At 42.7% G+C, this 19,825-nt stretch overlaps 1 protein-coding gene across 2 annotated transcripts in view; it reads left to right on the top strand.

The window, feature by feature from the left end:
- The window catches only part of UNK (unk zinc finger), a 44,065-nt gene that overhangs the window by 3,656 nt on the left and 20,584 nt on the right, over positions 1-19,825 (top strand). For both annotated transcript variants that reach the window (XM_086473442.1, XM_086473441.1), the window contains exons 2-6: positions 14,874-15,083; positions 16,754-16,930; positions 17,375-17,505; positions 17,636-17,771; positions 19,321-19,438. In XM_086473442.1, the coding sequence (XP_086329568.1) occupies positions 14,874-15,083; positions 16,754-16,930; positions 17,375-17,505; positions 17,636-17,771; positions 19,321-19,438 (772 nt within the window). The remainder of the gene's footprint in view (positions 1-14,873; positions 15,084-16,753; positions 16,931-17,374; positions 17,506-17,635; positions 17,772-19,320; positions 19,439-19,825) is intronic.

Here is a 19,825-nt window from a genome sequence, read left to right as displayed (position 1 = left end):
TTGAAAATACTCTGATTTAGGTGATAAACTCTTTGGGACACAGCTTCGTTGGGCACAACCCAGATCTTCGCTACTCAAGATAATTCTCCTGAGCGTGCCTGTCTCAAATACGAGCAGCCATCCTGTAAATAAACTTCAGGTTTCCGTGTCCCCGCAGGCTGTACCCTCGCTTGAGTTCTGGACCGGGATGCCTGAGAGCACATCCTGTCCTCCTCTGTACTACAGCAAGATAAGCTTTGCGATTATGCCTTTGTGGCATAAAAGACAGAAACCTGGTCTTTCTTTTTGCACGAGGGGAGGAATTGTGGGAAATTCCTGAAGGATTAGTACCCTGTAAGTAATGCTAGAGCTGCATCCACACTGGTTGGTCCTGCTGTCTTGGTAGCGACTGCTGGCTCACGCTCGCCCGAGCTTTATCTTGCAAGCGTTTCGATGCCAGCCATTTAGAGGGAGAAGGACTAGTGCACTTGAGTGAAGGACATTTTAAGTGGGGCTGGAAATCAGGTTGGTGCAAGGCTTTAGTTACAGCTCACACCAAAGACGTTTTTGTTTCCGCAGGGTTTTGAGTAGTGCTTTGTCTGGTGGTTTCTCGGCCTTAAGTAGGAACTCTGATTAGGACAGCGGTGGAAATATGGGCAAAGAAGAAATAAAAAGAGCAAGATCCTAGGTAGACTCGGATTTCAATGAAGAGCTTGCACACACGGTCTTGTTGATCTCAAGATCTTGTTTAAATTCTTACTCAAAACCAACGGCGCACAAAAACGCACCTTGAAGCATTTGGAGTAGCAGAGTGTAATCCTTATCTTCTTATCAGTGGACAGTGTCTTATCGCTGGCAGGGCGAATGCAGCATGCCTGATCTCAAGTCAGCCGTCTGGCTGTGGAAAGAAAACCAAAACCCAGGTGTGCAGCTAACAGGTTTTCAGAGTTGTTGCTTTTTTAAGTGGCTTGCTCGTCTAGGACCCTCAGCACTTGTCTGCATAGTCTGTTAGATTATGCTTTTGATGCGCTTGAATTGGGTGGTCTTCACAACCTAGCAAATACATTTAGGCCTTTGGAATTGTTTTCAGAAACCCTTTGTGTTCTTTTTAAACCATCGAAACTCTTAAAATAACAAACTGTTGCCCTAATTCTGCTTTGGTTTTACTGTTGGCAACCCTTAGATCAATAAGCTGATATGGATTTATACAAAAATAGAAACTAGCCCTGTTGTTTAAACAAACAAACAAGGAAATCCCCCAAACAAACAAACAAAACCCCCACAAACAACCCAGAAAACAAAACCAACAGCGAGAAGAAAAAAAAAACCACCCTATGCATTTTTAGGTTTCAGATTTGGTAATACCCTTGGAGGCGGTTCGGAAAGCACAGCAGAAGTCAGTACTTCTAAACCAGGGACTTACTCACGGTCCACTACATCGTTACCTGTAAATGTCGGCTTGTCAGGGAAGTACAAGCTGGTTGTTATTGCTGGGGTTTAAGTCTGTGTGAAGTTCGCTGAATACAAGTCCACCGCAAACTGTTATTAGGAAGTGTGAATAGTTGCAGGAAGTTGGAAATAAAAAGTACCGGAGTGTGAACAGGAAGGGCTGCCTTCACAGCGCGTGCTTACCACCCAATACATACCCTGAAAAATAACACTCTAGACTTTATGGCTCTGCAAAGGAGGAGTGTTGAAAGCCTGCGGCCTGGGAGATGGGCTAGTGGGGGGTGGGGGTCGTTCGGGTCTGATGAGTCCAGGCTCTGTGCAGACCCCCCTGTCCTGCCGATGAACGCTCGTGTTGAGGCAAGAAGGTGCCTCCCTTGTGTTGAAGTGGGACTGGAGCCGTGGTTTGCTGCTACGCTTACACTTAGTGAGTGAGTAGTTTTGGGTATCGGAAGTGACAGGGAATTCACGTACAGATAACTGCTCTACAGGTGGCATATAGATATTTTGCGGAGTGGAAAGCTTCATATGCTGCTTTGACATTTTCACAATTAGTTTTGGTCTGGCAAGGCTTGGTATTTCAAAAATCCATACCTTTGTGAAAAAGGAGAAGAATTCAGTCACGCAGAATTGTTCCAACTTGGAAAATGGTTCTTTGATTTTTTTTTTTTTAAATTTAAAAAAAAATATGTAAATACTTATACATTGCATACATTAGCATATAGGATATTTTTTGTGGCACGGGAGACAAAATTAATAATTCTTTTAGAAAACCTCAGAGCTTAGAGTTTCTTGTTATATCATTTTTTTCTCATTTTGTAGGTTTAGGTATTGTCTAATATTTTTTGTATTGTGTGTCTTTATTTTAAGGAAAGTTCTGTTAGAATTCAGTATTTTGTTTTCTTTAGATGTATTCTTGCCACCAGAATAAGGTTTTTCTAACTTCTGTGAGCAGCTGAAATGTGCAGCCTTCTTGTTACAGACCCTTCTTGTTACAAAGGGTCTGACCAATGTCTTCTGGAAAATCTTTCTGCAGTGCGTTACAGCCTTTCTGCCTAGCTGTTTGCTGGATGTTACTGCCCCTGTAACAGCGTGGCAGGAGGGAATGTGTCAGTACCTCAGTTAATCACGCTTATTGTGTAGCATATTAGCATGAGCTAACTGTCACTGGTAGCTTGTATGAATATACCAGGCTGTGAACTGGAGCAGCTGGAGAGCAGGCACGCGTTCCCTTCTGTTAACCCCGTTAGAAGGAGCTGTAATTTCTGAGAGGGGAGCAAAATAAAGCATTGGAGCAATAATGTCTTAAATTGTGTCGAGGCTCAGGAGAACCTGCTTGTCAGGAACCCTACGGGCTATGTTCATTTTCAGAGGATGCCGAGGTGGTGTTTTGTTACTTCCATTAACTTTTTCTTTTTGCCTTTTTTTAAAAAAAACTCCCTAAGTCTTTTTGAAAGCACAGGAGACAGGCCTGAAAGAGATGGTGAGAAGTTACCTCATCCACCCCTTTGCCTAATGGAATCACCTACATCTAAACTTGTCTCTAAGAACTTTTTTTGTGTAATTGTTTTTGCTTTTTTCATATTGTGTCAGTTAGCTTCCTCCTTAGAAACTCCTTAAACTAGATTTTGGTGAAATCGTGGACTACAGGAGGGAGACAGTCACAGAGGTTTCTGTCTTATAAAGATTTGATATACTCTATAAACTTCTCGTAGCATTCAGCCCATCACTTGCAAATCAGGTACAAAGTTGTTACTGAAAGCTATGCCCTGTGCATGCACAGAGCCAGCCAGCGATCCCCCGGTGCCCTAAATTAACGAGTGGTGACATGCCAGCAGGCTGTAGGGCGAGTGCAATTTCTTAGCTAGCTTTTTTCTCTGCTTTATAGATAGTTTTGTCTTTTTTTTATCAGGGCAATCGAAAATACGAAGCCTCACGAGAAGAGTACATAGGGAGACGCTAAAAGCTTGTGCTTTCTCAAACTCCACCTAGTGATGACAGCCAATTTAGATGCTTGTGATAATTTTCTCAGCAATCTCTGTCTTGTGTATTTTGATCAGTGCTTGATGCAGTTAATACCAGTTTGACATTTGAAATATCAGTTGGAATGAGTATTCCCTTAAAATGAAAACCAACGTTTTCTTCTCTTCTTAGATTTGTTGCAGGCTGTCTTCTGACTCGTGTACCTTCACCCTGCCATAGTGTTCATGCAGGTTTGGAAGGTTATTGTTACAACAAGAAGAGTTCTAGGTTTTCTGTAAAAGAAGTATTTCAACTTTAAGTGCTAAAGCGCAATGATGGCAATAAAAGTTGCTAGCTCACTGAGATGCTTGATACTGGCTTGATTCTTACATCTCATTAAGTCAGAGACTTTGAATTGAATATAGTTATCAGAACACTGGCAGAAGAGGAATTTCTACTGAGTTTGTGGTCAGACAAGAAAAATCTTAGGCCATCCATAGCTATCTGTCAGTCAAAAATTGCAAATCTATTTTAGTAGAGCATACTGGCTTATTAAGAATGATGGCACTGTTAAATATAGTTAAGAAATTAAGGTTGGATTGCGTTTTATCATCATATGCTCGGAATTTCTTTAATAAGCAGTCATGCACATATGGAAAGGGAAATAGTTTCTTGAAACTATATCTGATAAGTATCTGCAAAAGTCTGAATTAATTAAAGTCAAGATTGTTTTCCTTGTTAGCCTTCATCTTCCGCATGTCCCCACAGTTCAAAAAGAAGCTGTCAGTCCACACCCAATATGCTCAGAGGTGATTTTTCTCCTCTAATTTTCAATAGACTGTGAGCTTTCATTAATAGCACTTGAATATTACCATCATAGCAGAAATAACAACAGCAGATGCCTCAGGGCAATTGTGCAGCTTGACAGCAACAAAAAAAAAAAAAATACAGTTTGCACATTTGAAATATCTTGAGAGTGCCACCAGATTTATTCATGTATTGATTAGTCAAAATGGAAAATGAGAAGCTGGGGCACAGCCTGGGATTTGCCCGCTTTCCCCTTGGTGGAGAGCTGCTGTATGTCTTGGTGTCAATGTACCTGGGCTGGGGTCGTATCAAGGTGCTTCTCTGGACTGTGTGTGTAGGAGACTTCCATTCCGAGGTGTGCCTGCCTTAGAGTGTCGAAGGAGTCCACTGGGCTGTGGCAGACATGGATGAAGTCTGGTTTGAGTGCTGAACGGAAAAGAAAATTGATTGAATTGCTAACATTGATTCTGAAAAGCCAGCTCGTACTGGTTGATTTTGATCTTTGTGCTGGCACATGTGTTATGGGGTGCAGGTTCATGCTTGTTAGATAATCACCGTGTTTTGTTTCAAACTCACAACAGAAAACGTCTGTTCACAAATGTAAGCCTTTCCAAAGAGACTGCTGCAAATCTGGTTGGCGTTTAACGTGAGAAGAAGCAGATGCCATTTCATTTTCAAATGTAGATTGCTCAGGAGGAGAGCGCTATAGATCCGTCATTTCTTGTGGAGTTTTGGTTTTCTGGTTTTGGTCCAGTGTAGGTATAGACCTTGAACAGTTCTTGCACTGTTGTAAAACTGTTGTGAGTACGGGGCTGCGATTGATCTACGAGCTGTTTGTTAAATCGTGAGGGTCCTTGGTGTGGCCAGGAGAAGGAGGGCTACTGTGCTTTGTTTCTGAAGCACCTCTTGGGAGACAAGATGTTGAAGGTTAGCTGCCTAAAAAGGCTCATAAAAATCTGTAACTGAAACCCTGAGCTATGTAATGGCTTGTATGGAAATAATATTTTTCTGAATTAGCCTTTACGAATTCTTGCATGGGGGATGTTTTGGTTTAGGGAACTAGCAGAGTGAGTAACACAAGTTTTAAAACAGCCCAGCCCTGTTCCCAGCCTTCACTAGTGTTTCTACAGTTGCTAGTCCTGGGTAGGCTTTGTTAGGGATTGAATCGATGGTGAGAGAAGTAAAGTGTGGAAAAACTTTACGGGAAGCTGCAACTTTTAATTGCTACAGCACAGGTCCTCAGTGTATTATTCAGACCTTAATTCATTGTGGTCTAGTGCAGCAAACCTGATGGGTGTTAGCGCCATTGGAACTCTGCCTTTCTGCAGGCGTTCCCCGTGTGTCTGAGGCTACAGGATAAAGAAGCATCATCTCTCTGATGCAGTTAACAGAAGATAGAAAATTTTATCTGGATATAAGATGAATAAATGACCATAATAGACAAGTCTGTGGATGGATGTTTTTGCGAAGTAGTTAGTACTAAAATATTTAGCTGTTCCTATTTAAGCAGATGTTGATACAGTGCGCTGACAATTAAACCAGGTAGGAACTGTCAACAGTGTACAGCTCTCTGGGTGCAGTAAGCTCCAGTATTTTCACTGAAACAGTTAGGCTCAACCCCCATGTTATTGAAAAATAATCACTCCAATATGATCCTGTTTTCATAGACTCAGCACTTACACAGGTGCTGTAGGGAAGGATTAATGTCAGCTAAATAGTTTATAGAGCAGCAACCAACCCACGGAGTGATGAGGGTTGATCAGTTGGGGGTGATCCATGTTTAGGGGTTGTGCTTTAGGCACAGCTGTGTTGTTTACATAAACTGGTGGTGTCAAATGGAAAATACGTCATTTAAACTTGGAGAAAAATGGACTGTGTTTTTAAAACGTTATGTGGACTGTCTAAATGCTCAGTTAATTTTGAGGTCATGTCAAGTAATACGTATTCATGGCCAACTAATTTGGGAAAAAAGAAATCGAACTCAAGGGAATGTAAATGTAAACTCAAGGCTATATGCAGCGTTCTGGATCTTGCTGAATGGCTTTTAAGGAAACATCTCTGAAATGTAGTGTGGTTAAATGTTTGCATATGCCTGTGCTTGGATTGTTTTAATTAAAAAAGGTGAAAGTGCTGTGTAAACAAATGCTTGTGTTCAAAATGGATTTTATTGGTATGGCCTGGTCATATATATTTCGTGTCCCACTGATGCAACAAGTTTGTGCTTTTTAAAGAGAGCACACCACCAAAAAACTGACTGAAATTGTTTTATTTGTGGGGTTCGAGTGACACAACTCGAGGTATGCCAAGCTTAAGGGGTGCACAGCTTGAGAGTTGTCCAAACAAGCACCTTGTTCCTCCAGTGCCCACAGACTGTAACCCAACTGTAACTGAGTGGCGCTTGTGTCTTGGCTGGTCACAAATGTGATAAATGCTCATTTTATGGAATTGATTTTTCTTTCCTCATCAAGACAGAACGTTGGTGAGCTACTTAGCTGCAACATGGTACTTGTCTCAAAACAAAGCCATTTTTGCTATAACTGTGGAAACCAAACAATGTTTTGCCTGAAACTGGTGCAAGGCTGTCTTCCCACGGTGGGCTGGCATCCTGCTGTAGTGTCTCTTTGTTTTTGCTGAGTTTTTCAGTGTAGACGAGACACAACTGTTTGTGTCTGACATTTTTCTTCTAATTGAAAAATGTCCAGATCGTTTCTGATAGTTGCCAACACGTGTTATTTTTAGCATGAACTTTCGCAGTCGCTCAGTTGAAGTTCTTACCTATAAAGTATTGGTCGCAGGTAGTTCTTTCCTCGTGATTGAATTGAATTACTTGCGTTGTTGTCCACCCCGCGACCTCCTTTGAAATCCAGAAATAGAGTTACAGTAGTGATCAGGTTGAATTGTACTTGTTGGTGCGTTATCCTTAGTTTTCTGTAATCTGGCAGGTTGTATTTTGGCTTCTGCAGTACTCACTATCCTTTAGCATTTACTTGGAAGCATCCAGCTCAACTTGACTTGCTAAATCAGATGCCTAGAAAAAGAAAAACTTCTGAGTGCTGCCTACCTGCTTCTGTAGCAAAAAGTGGAGGAGCCATGGGCTATGGATGTGAGCAGTTGTCTTTTTGATCACCAAGGTACACAATGACTTATATGAACTCTTAAACCAAAAAAACCTCCACAACCAAACAAGCCCATCTCCGTGCATCTGTAATAAGTCTCTCCAACTCTCACTTTCTTTATTTGCCCTTAGACTGACATTATTGTCAAGCTCTAATGGAGAAGGGGAAATCTAACAGCTTTAAAATCATACAGTGCTGTCTGCTGTGTGACCTTTTTCCAGTTGATGGTTCAATTTATTTAGGTGATAAAGAAAACACTGAGGCATGTGAAGTCTATCTTCTTGACAGATGCGAGCTTACTGAAACTTTTTCCTCATCCTTTTATCCTTCCCGACATTCACAGTCAGCCCTTTGTTTTTATAAAGCGATCCATATATTTTTCTTTTGAGTTTTAAATGCTTTCTAATCTTTTCAAGGTTTACAAAACTGCACCTGGCTGTTGAGGGTGTGGGAAGGCGGATAGACTGATGGTTGTTGAGATGTACTGGAAGAGAGATGCTTGCATTTTGTGTCAAGTGATGCGTGGCATATGCAAAAGCCTTGGTGTGAAGTACGAGGGTTTGGTCAGGTCTGTGAGGTTATTGAGAAAGATATCATTGAATATGGAAAGAGGGGAAATATCCAATAGTGGGCAGTCACAGTAAGTGATAAAGATTACTGGTAAAACCTGGTCAGAACTTTTCCTGAAATCATGGTGAAAACCTTCAAAATGTTTTCAAAAAAACAACCACAAAAGTGTTATTGTTTGATATTCAGCAGTGGTTCCTGTGAGGCTCTGTTTCAATATTAAATTACATCTGCCGGTAAGTAAAAAATATCATTTATTGAAACGGACTTGTCTTAACTACTGCTCTCATTAGAAGGCTGCTAAACATTTCCTTGCAGAGGTTTAGGCAGGCTGTAAACCAGGCTGCTGGTCGTCCACAGCTGTCAGTTGAGGGATTTGGTTGCCTTGTGCACACCCCTGGGAACAAGGAACTACGACTCCGATGAAGTTAGGTTATTTGTTTCACTTTTTTTTTTTTTTTTTTTTCCCCTCCCAAATCCCAAGAAATCTTGAGAGTCGGAGGCTATGTTCCCTGTCAGGAAGCTTGCTTTGCTTTGAAATGGCAGCATTTTATGAGATATTGTGGGAATGCTAGTATCAAACCATTTGTCCGAATTATTTTGGAACGACACTGTTCTTTGAATCCTCCCCTTTTTTCCCCCTCTTATTCTGGAATATCTTCTTTGCCCTAAGAGCAAAAACTCCTGGGCGATGTCAGGGCTGCATATCATGGGTTTTCTCTGTCAGTAATGATATGTTAAACGAAAGGTGCATTAGTAGGATTTTTATTGAGTATCCTGTTGGAATAAGTAGATTCTGTCATGCACCACTGACTCATTTCAATTGGAATACCACAGTTCAGTAAAAGAAAATAATTGAGTCATGGGTTTCTTACTTAAAGTGTGTCTGATATCATCTTTTGCAGTAAAAGTTTATGAGGGTGAAATGAATTTAGAGAGCTGATTAAATATGGACAGCTCTTTTCCTCTTGTGTTGGGGTGGCTCTTTGAGCTTAAGAAAAGATAGCAGTTTTGAAAATATTTTCAGTAGATAAACATTATTGAATTAAACATCTGTATCCACGGTTAGCTATTTTCTCCTGGGTTTTGCAATGCTGCCTATTTTGCAGGCAGTCTGTTGGGTAAGTACACCCAGGTTTACTTCAGGTAGTTTTATCTGTGTTAGCTCAAACCACTAATTAAAACTTTAAAGCTAAGCTGGTGATGGGTTTGGTTTGGGGTGTTTTCTTGGGTTTTATTTTTTAATTTTTGCCTAAACTGAGTTAGGAAAACTTTCTCCACCCTGCTGGCTGGACAGATGGGTGCCAATAGGAGCTTCCAGCAAAGGAAAGCTGATGAGCAGCTGAGAGCAGTGACCTCTGTCATTCAGACTGCAGTTTTCAGGAAGGATGTCTGCCTCCAAGCGAGGTGAACTGGGACCACCTGAAACTTCACGAAGAGGTCTATGGCCTTAGGCAGTCCCGTCTGAAACAGCAGGACATGACTGATACAAAAGTGCCAGCAGAAGTCCCCAGCATGCCCACGTGCTTTTGTGCCAATGAAATTATATCTTTGTCAGTGCGATCCTTTGCTGAGAGAAGGCAGACAGGACTGAAGTAAGTCGTAATGGTAGAAGAGCATTTTCTTCCTGATGTCTGAAATCTTAACAGGAACTTCAGCCTTTGTTTAAAGAAACAACCCCACACGACTAAACACTTTTATTTGTAGATTTCTTGGCGTGATTTGCCTCTGTGGGCTCTTTTGGACACTGACTAGTACTAAGAATCTTTATACAGCCCTGAACTAGTGATTTTTAGTATTAGTGCTGATAATAAAGTGAAGTGTCTACACCAGGCTGGATTTTACAGAAACAACCAGAGCCTGTGCTGGTTGAACAGGGCCTGGGCTGCCTTCTCTGGGTTAGCTTCTTGTGACCATGGGGCAGCTGCAGGGACAGAGTGCCACTGACAGTGGCCAGTGCCTTGAGCAGCACGGACCTGCCCGTAAGTGTTAAAGCTGTCTGCAGTTTACACTGGTCTAACACCAGATAAACAGCACTGGTACCAGTCACTTGGTGTGGGCCTTTACTCAGGGTGCTGTAGCCCGGTTTCATGGGTGTAAACACACACCCACATGTTTGTAACAATCCAGATGATGGTGGTGTTAGGTCTCACTCTTGTCCTGCATTTACAGACCGTGTCTTAGTCTGGATTAGCCAATTATCTAATGGTTTTCTCTCTGCTGCAGAAGATTCAGATCCTGTTTTATGAGCCTCCGCGCTCTCTGTGGGCCCGAAAGGAATTTTGGCAGAAAGGGTATTACTGACTGGGAGGAGCAAGGAGGGCTGCAAAGGAGAGGAACTCATCTTGGGGTCTGTGTAAAGATTTCAAATAGCACAGGGCACGTCAGAAGCAAAGGAGGGCCCAGCTTTGCATTATATGGGAGCGACAAGGGTTTGGAAGAGTTGGTGTTAATCCTTTTGTTTTCATGCTCCTCAGTATTGTTTCTCTCCCCAGTCTTCCCGATCCCTCTGTTACAAAGCAGAGACTTCTCTCTTGGCATCAGCGTGCGTCTTCCAGTGATTTCAGGGAGCTTTGGGTAAGGCTTTTAATGAGGAATTTAGAGCTTCGCTGTCTTCGTGCATTACCAGCACATTTTCCTGAATGGAGCTCACACCACTGCATGCGGGACTTCCGTCAAGTTTGGCAGGAAGGCTGCAGCCCTGGAACGCGATACGGGTGCAGATACCCTCTCGTACTGAGCTGCTGAGTGTGCTGGGTCTGAACAGAGCCAAACCAGTAAAGCTGCAGCCAGGCAAGAGCCCTCTGCAGCAGCAGGCAATGAATGGGACCGGGACAGGGCCGCTATTGGTGAGTTCCAAAACAAAGCTGCTGGGTAGAGTTTCTTCTTGGTTTCTCTTTTTTTTTTTTCCCCTCCTTTCTAGGTTTGAATTTTTTTTTTTTTTTTTTTTTGGTGGTGGTGTTTGGATGTACTTTTTTTTTTTTTTTTTTTTTTTCCTCCCCCACCCTGCTCATCTTTTTTCCTGCAGTTCCCAAAGCAGTTTGCTGCTCAGTTCCTCCCGGGCAGAGGGGGAACTAGCTGTAATTACTAGCTACAGATGTAAACACTTGCTGCCCTGTCCTGGAGAGTCCAGTAATTAAAGACAGTTAGCAGGTCCCCTGCTAGTGTAAGTTCTTGCAGAGAGTAATTACTGCCCCTTCCCACATCGCACCCCAGAGGAAGTGGAATTTCGGCAAAGTAGCGTTGGGTTTTTTTTCTCATACTTTGCTGCTCCTGTTGGTCTCTGGGAGTTCTCGAAGCTGGTCAAGAACCTCTCGTCTTCCTAGTGGAAGACACTTTCATTTCCAGTAGCGTCCATCCTGTTCGGCAGCAAGTTCAATTCAGCGTGGGGACTTTGATCTGCATTGTCCTGGCCAGTCTTGTCCTGTTTGTTTAGAACTGCGTTTGGTTTTGTTTAGTAGGACTCATAAATGATAACATTTCCTCCAGTAATTTGGGTGTTGCTGTTAATGTAGTATCAGAAGAAGTCTGTGCAATGTGCTTTCTACTTTTTAAAAAGTTACATGGGTTTGAAAATATGATATATACACACGTACAAAAGAGAGTGCATGTAAAGTAGACCAACACAGAACTGGTTAGTTTAACTTTTATTTTTTAAAGATAAATATAGAAATAACTCCTATATAAAATGGGGGTGACAATTCTTCTGTGAGGGCTGTAGAGCTTCCTGAGATCTTTAGAAAGGAGTTGAGAAATGTAAGTTATCATTGCTGGATTTCCTCTTCCTGTACAGACGCAGCGTTTGGCTGACTTGCTGTGAAATGTGTACCAGTTATCAACACATTTTCAGTTTCAAGGGTCGTTCAAAAATTCCTTTTCTCAGCTGTTCTGGAAAAAATTTATTGAGACCATTGACACCAGAAGGATCTGTCATGACAGTGTTTTCTGTGGTTTTGTTTAGAGCCTTTGCAAAGAGGCTACTGAAATATTAATAGCTTTCTGCTTTGTGAGACATCACATTGCGGTAGTGCGATCTGTGTATCCTTTCTATGTTCCCAAAGCACATGTGGTTTAGATGCCTTTTGTATATTTTAATACAAAGTGGCTGGTTGAGTGGTCCATATTCTCCCAGAGGAGCCAAAACTCACTTCATGGATCAAGAAAATACAGGGCTATAAGGCAATTTACCATTCAGGCTATTGTGGAGGAGGGTGATTTAAAATGTTGTAGTGGCTTGAAAAAAAGAAAAACCCAAAGCAGTGATTGAAAGGCTTGAAATGACTGAGTTAATGTGACAACTCTTCTTTTCCTCTGCTGGGTCTATTGCAGAGGTGATCATGCACAGTTAATGTGGTGTGTGGAGCTCAGTGGTACCTGTTTGCAGGCCTTGCTTTGAAATTAAGAGTGAGAGATCATTTATTTAATAGACAGCATTAAAGAATGAGTTTCTGATGAAGCAAGTTAGGTGTTAAACACTTTTCAGGTGAACCATTTACTTATGTAATTATCTCTCATTTACATTATAATAAGTGTTTCTCCAGGGGGTTTAGCCAATCATGAAATGCAATTAATTTTCAAATGCTCTTCAGCAACAATTGACACTCCAGAGACCAAAATCCCTAGTCAGTGTGTACATTTTTAAACTCTACTGCAAAAGGGAAGCTGTTTCAGCTCGGTTGATCATGCAGTTGTTAAATTCCAGGGTTTTTAATGGTGTTTCCTACATGCCTAGCCCTACAAGTCTGGAGTGCTGGACTTGCTATCAGAGTTGTGTAGGCCTGATGTCTCCCCTTAATTTCTAGACCGTTGAAGAGGTTCAGGATGCTGTTGTTCAAATTCAGCCCAGACACACTTCAGTGAAGATGGAGGAGTTTAAATGCTCTTGGTTTCTGTCACCAGCTCTGATTGCTGATGATACTGGCCGAGGCACGCAACCAGCTGCTTTGCAGTTTATCTGTATGTGAAATGGGAGTAACATAAATCTTGTGTCTCTAAGGTGTACGTGGAGATGTTATGAGTGGAAGGAACTGGTTGGTGACTGTGTAGGATCTGTGGACAGTAGTCTTAAGTACCATGCTGCTTAAGTTTACTTAATTCACTTTCTAACCTAAATGTTGTTACAGTCGCTTTTGGTTTAAGTCTTATTAGTGCGCTGATAAGATAAAATAATCTGTGGAATTCCACCTTTTACAACTGCTTAGAAGGCTTTCCAAGAATAGATTAATTTTATATTTGAATTGCTGCTGTGGTTGGAGTCGGGATCTCCATTTGAATAGAGCTGACTTCTAAAAAGTGAAAAGGAACAAAGTGATGTTGTTAGCCCCCACCTACGCCACGCAGACCTGTTTCTGCACGCTGGCTCTGGTTTTTCTGATGGTAAGCCTTGAGCCCCGATGCAGATACTGTTCCAGCCGCGCTGGATTGCAGGGGACAGATGGGCTTGGGTTGAAAGGGGCTTACAGCCGACTGCGGAGGCTCTCCAGCCCCGAGCATTCGCAGATCCAAAGCAGTGGAACCCGCAAGTCTCGCACATTGGGAGGCTGAAGAGGAGGGAGAGCTTTTATCCTTTCACGCTTGCAAAATCCAATGTAGGAAAGCTCTTGCCAGCGATATTCTGTCTTCATCGCCAACAAATAAAACCGCTCTGGTTGAATTTGTGCATTTTCCTGAGGCTTTCTCTTCAGCCAGAGGTAAAGAGGGAAGGAGGCTTTATTTACAGATGTTGCTTTCAGAATGCATCTGGCATGATGATATTATCTGTATTACAGATATACAGATATATTCTCTGTAATACATCTTTGGGCATCAGACATCTTTCAGTTTATTTAGAAACATGATAGAAAGATAGTCTGATATGGGAATGAATACTCGACAAATTCCTATACTCCTTTTTGTTGCCTTGAAGTACACACACAGGTTAAAATTAGTCCATATTTGCTGTTATATCATCCTGTGCTTCCAGCAGAATACCAGCACTTTTACTTTGACCGACAAATTTTGTTACTCGCTGTTTAAACTGATGTCTGAACGTAAGAGACGGGAATGTTCTGGGCCTTTTGAGTTGTTCTTGGAGGTGTCTCTGAGACTGAACCCGGTGGGATTTGGGTCTGGGCTACTTGAACTGTTCATATATTCCCTAGAAATACAGGGCAGCTACTGGGTTTCCGGCAGCGTGGATTTTGTAAGCACCTACACACAGATCACAGTCAGATCATTATGTTGATCTAAACCATTTTGTAATCCTCTACAATCTGGGTTTAGAGACTGTTATTAGTGTCACAAATAAAAGCTTGTGACTTCTTTAGTTCTCAGGATAAAAGAAGACACGTACTTTCAGAGAATTACATATTAAAATTAAAGCAACATAAACATGCAGGAGTTTGAGGGTAGTTCAGACTGAGTCTTGAATTCACAAGATTGCAAGAGAGAAATTGATTAATTTTCATTTCATAGTCAAATGTTACTGGAGAAGCCAAGCTAAACCAGGAAGGCAAGGCATGAAAGAGTCTTTTAAAAATCTTTTTCTCTCAGTAACTTTGAATACTGCAAGGCTACAAGGAATTGTATTTTATTTGTTGTTGTCGTTTTTTTTTAAAGGGAACATATAGGAAGGAAACCCCCTTTTGCCCAGATAGGTCTCAGATTTAGAGATAGAAATGGATAGAAAAGTACTTGAGAGTTCTATTTTTCTCACAGTTTTCTAACCTCATGAAAAGCCTCTTCAAAAATGATACCGAAAGGCACAATAGAAAATGATTTCAGATATTGTTAGCACTCATGTTAACTGGCCTGGTAACTGATACCTTCCCATTACAGACAGCCAGTGGCTTCCAGCTTCCATTACTGAGAGAAAAAGCAGGGGAGGGTGTGGGAAGGACAGCGGGCATCTCTGAGATGGATGCAGCTCCGTTTGGCCTGGACCCTGTGGGGTGATTGGATATTGCCTCTGACCAGCATGCTGGTCCTAATCTCCTGCTGTTTGGTTTCTGTCTGCAGTTACCTGAAGGAGTTCCGCACGGAGCAGTGCCCTCTCTTCGTGCAGCACAAGTGCACTCAGCACCGGCCCTACACTTGCTTCCACTGGCACTTTGTCAACCAGCGCCGTCGCAGATCTATCCGCCGCCGGGATGGTACATTTAACTACAGCCCTGACATTTACTGTACCAAGTATGACGAGACCACAGGAATCTGCCCAGAAGGAGATGAGTAAGTAAAGGCTGCACCCTGCTTTTCAGGTATTAGGCTTTTGGGATCAGTCCAGGTGATGCTTCCAGCCAGTTCTTGTAGAGATGAGGCAAGGCAGCAGTAAAGCAGCTTTGTAACATACGTAACATGAGAACAGATGTAAAAACTGTAATAGAAACCCATGTGCTCCAGGCCTGCTGCAGAGATGATGCTAAGGGTGACTTAGATGGGAATTGGGCTCTTGCATTGTTCGCTGTCCTCGTGAGCCTTGGCATCCTCAGCAAAGCCGAGGCAGGAAAAACAGCTTGCTGATGAAAAGGGCTCAGAAAGATTCTGTTCCCGTAAGTCCCTGACTGTCAAATAATGGCCTTTGCTCACTAGCAGGGTAGCTTAGTTTTCAACAGATTGAAGAAAGAGGAGGAGCTTTGTCCTCTAGTCTGCCCCCTGAATTATCTGTCCCCAGCTTTTTAAATCATACCGGTTACTTACTAGTTTATTTTGTCTTCCTGAACTTTTAAGAAGCCAGTAGGGAAACGACAGGTACCCAGAATAAGGCAACATGAGAAAGAGTTTGGGTTTTTTGGGTCTTCTCTCCCTGTGACTGCAATAAGTTTAACTGGAACAGAGATGCAAGTGTTTCTGCTATGCATGTGAGCAATTAAAGGGTTAACCCAGTAATATAACTTTAAGCATGTGACGGATATGGAAGAATAAATAGTGCAGCCAAACTGTGGTCAAATATAGGGAGTGTTTTATATAGAGATGCTATAGAAAGATGGAATTTCAGTTCCCTTTCATGGTGCCAGTATAAACACACAGAAAAATGCTATTTATCAGGAAAACAATATTTTTTTTTTTTTTTACCCAATTAAGTAAAGATCTTGTGACTACAGCAGAATGGAATAATCCCCCAGGCTGAAGGCTCGGTTTCAATACTTTCTTCCTTGTTGGAAGAGAATTGGAAGCGACTAGGAATAGGATATTTGGGGGCTTTGGCTTCTAGATCACTGCTTTATGTCTAGCTCAAACTCAGTGAATGAAAACTGTTGGCATCTCAGAACTCTTTGCTGATTTGTATTTTTAGCTTGGTGCTGCAATATCTAAACTTTACCTATTCCATCTTGTTCTTGTTTGTTTTTTTTTTTATTTCTCAGTGTAGATTGTTCTTTTTCTGCCTAAGAGGGGAAACAAAACAAAAATTAAAATGGTAGTGTTGTAATTCTCCTTTCTCGTCCCGTGCTCTGCGTAAAGGATGCATCTGGCTATAGATAGACTGTCGCAGCCCTGTAGGAGTACATCAGCAGGAAACAGTAACAGCACGAAGTCTAGATGGGCTGCTGAGGAAATGGTATGTGCCATGTGATGCCCCTTCAATCACAGATAGTATATCGGAACACCTTGACAGAGTCCTTGCTCTTTTTCCAGGTCCCTGGCAGTCACTAGACTACAACAATAAGCTGCTGCTGGCTTAATAATCCAGTTGTCTTTTGGGGAGGGAAGCCATTACATACTGTGCAGTGACAGGTTTAAGGGTTCTGTGTAGTGTGGAAAGCGGAGCGTAAGAGAAGGGGCAGAGTTAGCAAAGGTGTCAGCTGCAGCATCCTGTATCGGCAGTATGTGTTCTGGCAGTGTAGAGTCCATCACCTGCGTGACTAAACTTTGCCTGTTCTTCCCCTCCTTCTGTACCTCAGATGTCCCTTCTTGCACAGAACTACTGGAGACACAGAGAGGAGGTATCACTTGCGCTACTACAAGACTGGAATCTGCATTCATGAGACAGACTCCAAGGGAAACTGCACAAAGAACGGAGTCCACTGCGCGTTTGCTCATGGGCCCCATGACTTACGCTCTCCGGTGTACGACATCAGGTTAGTAGAGGTTGGGGCTGTGTATTAAAAAGGTGATTTCTGTACCCAATTGAAAAGTCAGATGATTGAAGGACAGTACTAATTCATCATGAAATGCTTAGTATTGGGGTGATGGTGATATATCCCTTTCTAATAAGGCAAATCTACAAAAGCTCCAGGGAGGATACTCAAAGTGGGGGAAGGGAGCACTCTTTCAACTAGTTGTGCTGTGGTGTGAAGTCTCATGGGGGGGGGGGGTGTCAAAATAATGCATCTGGAATTCTGAGGGAATAAAGAACATGTATTGCAGTTGCTGTTTGACTAAAGATGTTCTGACAAAAAATGCATGAATGAAATGCACCCACTTAGAAATTGTTACCACGCTCTGGCATGTCAGTTTTTATACACACTTCTCTGTCTCTTCATCTGCTCGGTCTGTATGTTCATTTAACTCTGTCCACGAAGGGAGCTTCAGGCGATGGAGGCTTTGCAGAATGGTCAGACTACGTCGGAAGGTGGCATAGAGGGTCAGTCTGCAGTCGCTGCTAGCCATGCCATGATAGAGAAGATACTCAGTGAGGAGCCAAGGTGGCAAGGTGAGTGGCACTTAGGGTCTGTGGGGCTGGGAAAGTCTGGTGTTTGTGGAGTGCCTACTTCCATCAAAAACTTTTGTATCGTAAATATGGATTATGGTCACCTCGCACTAACCGATTGCTTCTTTTACAGATACAACTTATGTGTTGGGAAATTATAAGACAGAGCAGTGTAAGAAACCCCCCCGTCTGTGTCGCCAGGGTTATGCCTGTCCCTACTACCACAATAGCAAAGACAGAAGAAGAAGCCCAAGAAAGCACAAATACAGGTACTGTGGTCTTGGATATTCTATTTCCCAGCTGAGTGGTGAGGTGTAGTAGAAGCCTGTAATGAAGGATCGAGGATTTTGTCCGCTAGATCATTTTTTAGTGTGACTCCAAGGCCTGTGCTGACAGATGCGATGGACTGTTATTTCTGCCTAGGAGACAGGATAACAAACCAAACAAGGAGTTTTGCTGGAGGAAGCAGTATCTCTAACAAGTGACTGTTACTAAATCATGTTACAACTCTAGTTTTATGGCTAACAGAATCTGTGTCTGGCTTCCCCTTACCATTGCTTTTGCAAGAAATGCAGGAAAAACAAAGCAAAGTTTTAATTCCCATCTAGAAACACACACAGAGCAGTGTTTTCATGGTAAAGGATTCAGAATCATCAAGGTGCTTGTTGTGTGTGCCTGGTGATGGGGATTGTGAAGCACGGTGTGACCAGTACTGCAGCTGGACCTGCATTCCTAACCAACTGCTAAAGTCTGTGCTTTCGAGGCACCAGGATGTTCTTGTCACTCAGTTGTTGCTGGATTTTTCAGCATGCTGTGTCTCCCTGAACGTGTTTCATCCGAGTTATAGGCCCTCATTTCCTCTGACACAACAGAGCTTTTGTTGTGGTCTCAGTGGGGTTTTTCCTTAGTTCCTTTTTGAAAAATGTAAGAGCGGACCAGAAAGCCAGGAGAGAAAATACCATGGATGTTCTCGCTTCCCTTCCCCACCCCCAACGTTCGCAGAAATTTTTGAATCGACACTGAAATCCTGTATTAAAAAAATTAAATAAATAAAAATCAAAGGAACATTAATCCCAACACCTTCAGGAGAAACAGAAACGCTAAGCCAGTCTTCAGGCAGCAGCCATGCGCTTTCTGCCCCTGCCCGGGCAAGGGAAGAGGTGAAAGCTTCTCTCCTCCAGATCTCCGCTCACTTCTGTGTTGCTTTCCCCACCCCCAGCTGATGTGCCTTTCACGCAGGCATCTGCTGCTGCTATCTGCTTCCCTCTGCTGTTGTTTGAGGGAATGGTTAAGAACATAAAGAGCAGGGGAAGTAGGTCACGGCAATAATTCAGACCTAGGAAAAAGAACTGTTCCTGGCTGGCAGAAAGAAAATGGACTTGTCTTTTCCCCAGTGACCTGACTCAGCCTCTTTTCCACATGGCCATACTATAACCCTGGAAACATACCACTGTAAGGGTATTATGTGTTTTAGGATTAGCCAATTAACTTATTAGCTTTCTATGAATGTACAGTTCCAAAACAGAAATCAGACCCAGCGTCTCTGACACTAATCACATCAGCTGCTAATATTAAGTTATGTTGGTTCAGGTTGTATTTGTTTCAGATGGAGAGCTCAGCCATCTTTCTTTCATTGGGAAATTGGGAGAGGGGGAAGAAAATGTAATAGCAGCAGGGTGGGGGCTGGGGAAGTAGCAGCCAGCCAAGCAGATTGTAGAGCTGAGGGTGGGCAGCCAAACCTGCCTCCCCCATTGAGGAAGCAAAGCTCAAAGCATATTGGTGGGTCTGATGCATTCTCCTGCTACTGTATTTACACAGATCTTCACCATGTCCCAGTGTGAAACATGGAGACGAGTGGGGTGATCCCAGTAAGTGTGAAAATGGAGACTCATGCCAATACTGCCACACTCGCACAGAACAGCAGTTCCATCCAGAGGTACGGTAGCCTGCTCGCTCTGTTTGGTAGCTGACTAGAAAAGCAAAAGCATTCCAGTCTTAGAAAGTAAATCAGTGTGCCAGCTGGGACAGTACGTGGGCTGCTTGCAGTGTGGTCCTGGGATGTAGAGGAACTGCATGTTGGAAGTACACTGGAATTCAGCTGCTCGACAGGGGTGCCTTTTTATTAGGTAACCCGTACGGGAGGAGGTAAGAAAAATAGGGGGAAAACTCAAGTGTAAGAGCAGTCTTATGTATGGGGGTCCTTTTGACAGCATGTTGTGGGTTTGCAGGTCTTGCTTGATGGTGATCATCCTAAACCATAGATAACCACAAACTGGTGCTAAAAACCAGCAAGCCCTTAGTTGTGAGCATGCCCAGAGCATTC

Source organism: Leptosomus discolor, chromosome 15 (assembly GCF_034619465.1).
Source record: "Leptosomus discolor isolate bLepDis1 chromosome 15, bLepDis1.hap2, whole genome shotgun sequence".
Lineage (NCBI taxonomy): Eukaryota > Metazoa > Chordata > Aves > Leptosomiformes > Leptosomidae > Leptosomus > Leptosomus discolor.
Note: the sequence above shows the minus strand (reverse complement) of the source record. Positions and strands in the feature narration are given on the sequence as shown.